The sequence below is a fragment of the Plectropomus leopardus genome, unplaced genomic scaffold (genome assembly GCF_008729295.1).
Source record: "Plectropomus leopardus isolate mb unplaced genomic scaffold, YSFRI_Pleo_2.0 unplaced_scaffold19291, whole genome shotgun sequence".
Taxonomy (NCBI): domain Eukaryota; kingdom Metazoa; phylum Chordata; class Actinopteri; order Perciformes; family Serranidae; genus Plectropomus; species Plectropomus leopardus.
Genome location: NW_024620820.1, coordinates 1 through 1,160, shown reverse-complemented (window position 1 = coordinate 1,160; position 1,160 = coordinate 1). Strand labels below are relative to the sequence as shown.

At 34.7% G+C, this 1,160-nt stretch overlaps 1 protein-coding gene across 1 annotated transcript; it reads right to left on the bottom strand.

Moving 5' to 3' along the window:
* Window positions 1–891: 891 nt before the first annotated feature.
* On the bottom strand, window positions 892–1,156 carry LOC121965264 (mitochondrial import inner membrane translocase subunit Tim22-like; the record flags this gene model as incomplete). The annotated part of the gene is made up of 1 exon (XM_042515424.1): window positions 892–1,156. A coding segment is annotated over one exon (255 nt), but the record flags the coding sequence as incomplete, so codon positions are not given.
* Window positions 1,157–1,160: the final 4 nt, after the last annotated feature.

The following is a 1,160-nucleotide window of genomic DNA, read 5'->3' as shown; positions in this document are numbered from 1 at the left end:
GTGATTATTTGGATCAGTGGTGTTTTATTAAAATTTATTTTGCACATCATCATTTGGAGAATCAATGACAGCAGTTTAGCACCAGAGGGCGCCACCTCACCATGTTGAGGAACAGAACACAAACACGAGCTCCCCTAAAACATCCCAAATTATATTTATAGCAAATTATCATAATTACATATCGAAAATTATGTTATAGGATCATTCTCATTAAAAATTATTTTCTTTATTGATGTTTTTTTTTTTTTTTAAATTTGCGAGTTACTTCTTGGCAGGTTGCTCTGTGTCTGTATTTCTCTTTTTTTTTTTAAAGAATTCAAACTAATCTGCTCAGTGTTCAAAGGGTTAAATGCATGTGAGAGGCATCTGAATGCAACACAAGAAAAGTGATATTGATCCAGGTTTCAAAGGGTTAATTATCTGAAACCTGGACTGAGCAAATTGGTGTGTTTTTTTTTTCCAAAAACATGGGGAAAAAATTGTGGAAAATTCTGTTACAAAATTAATTAAATTAATTTAATTTAATTTAATTTTTTAAGCACTTTTTAAGGCCATTTCTTTTTTCCAAAACTAATTTTCTTGTACTTTTTACTGTTTTTTTCTCACTTTTGGATCATTTCTTCTTTTGTTTTTACAAGGTTTAATGTAAGAAATTTTCCACAAATTGCAAGAAATTAGTAGATTTGGGAAATTATTTTTTAAAAAACTGGCGAAAATTGTCTGGGGGGTAAAAAAGGAAAAAGCAAGAGGAAAAACTATATTTATAGCAAATTTTCATAATTAAATATTGAATTATTATATTCAAAATTATGTTACAGGATATTTTTCCTTACTTTATATTTTTAAATTTTTTATTCTAACTGTTCAAATTTTCTGAAATTTGCCAGCTGGTTACATGACGTCAGTATGACGGCAGCGCACAGCGAGGAGACGCGGAGCGACGTACTGATTCTATGATGCACTCTGTGCAGGAGAACATGGCGCCCACGATGGCGAAGTTCTTGGCGTAGGACATCCCCCTCTGTCCCATGTCTTTGAGGACTTCTCGTGCCGTCGGCGTTCTCAGAGGGTCTTTGGGGTCGAAGCCGACGTTGGTGTCGATGCCGGCGGTGAAAACACCGAAAGCTCCTCCGAGGACGAACCCTGCAGAGAGAAAAAAA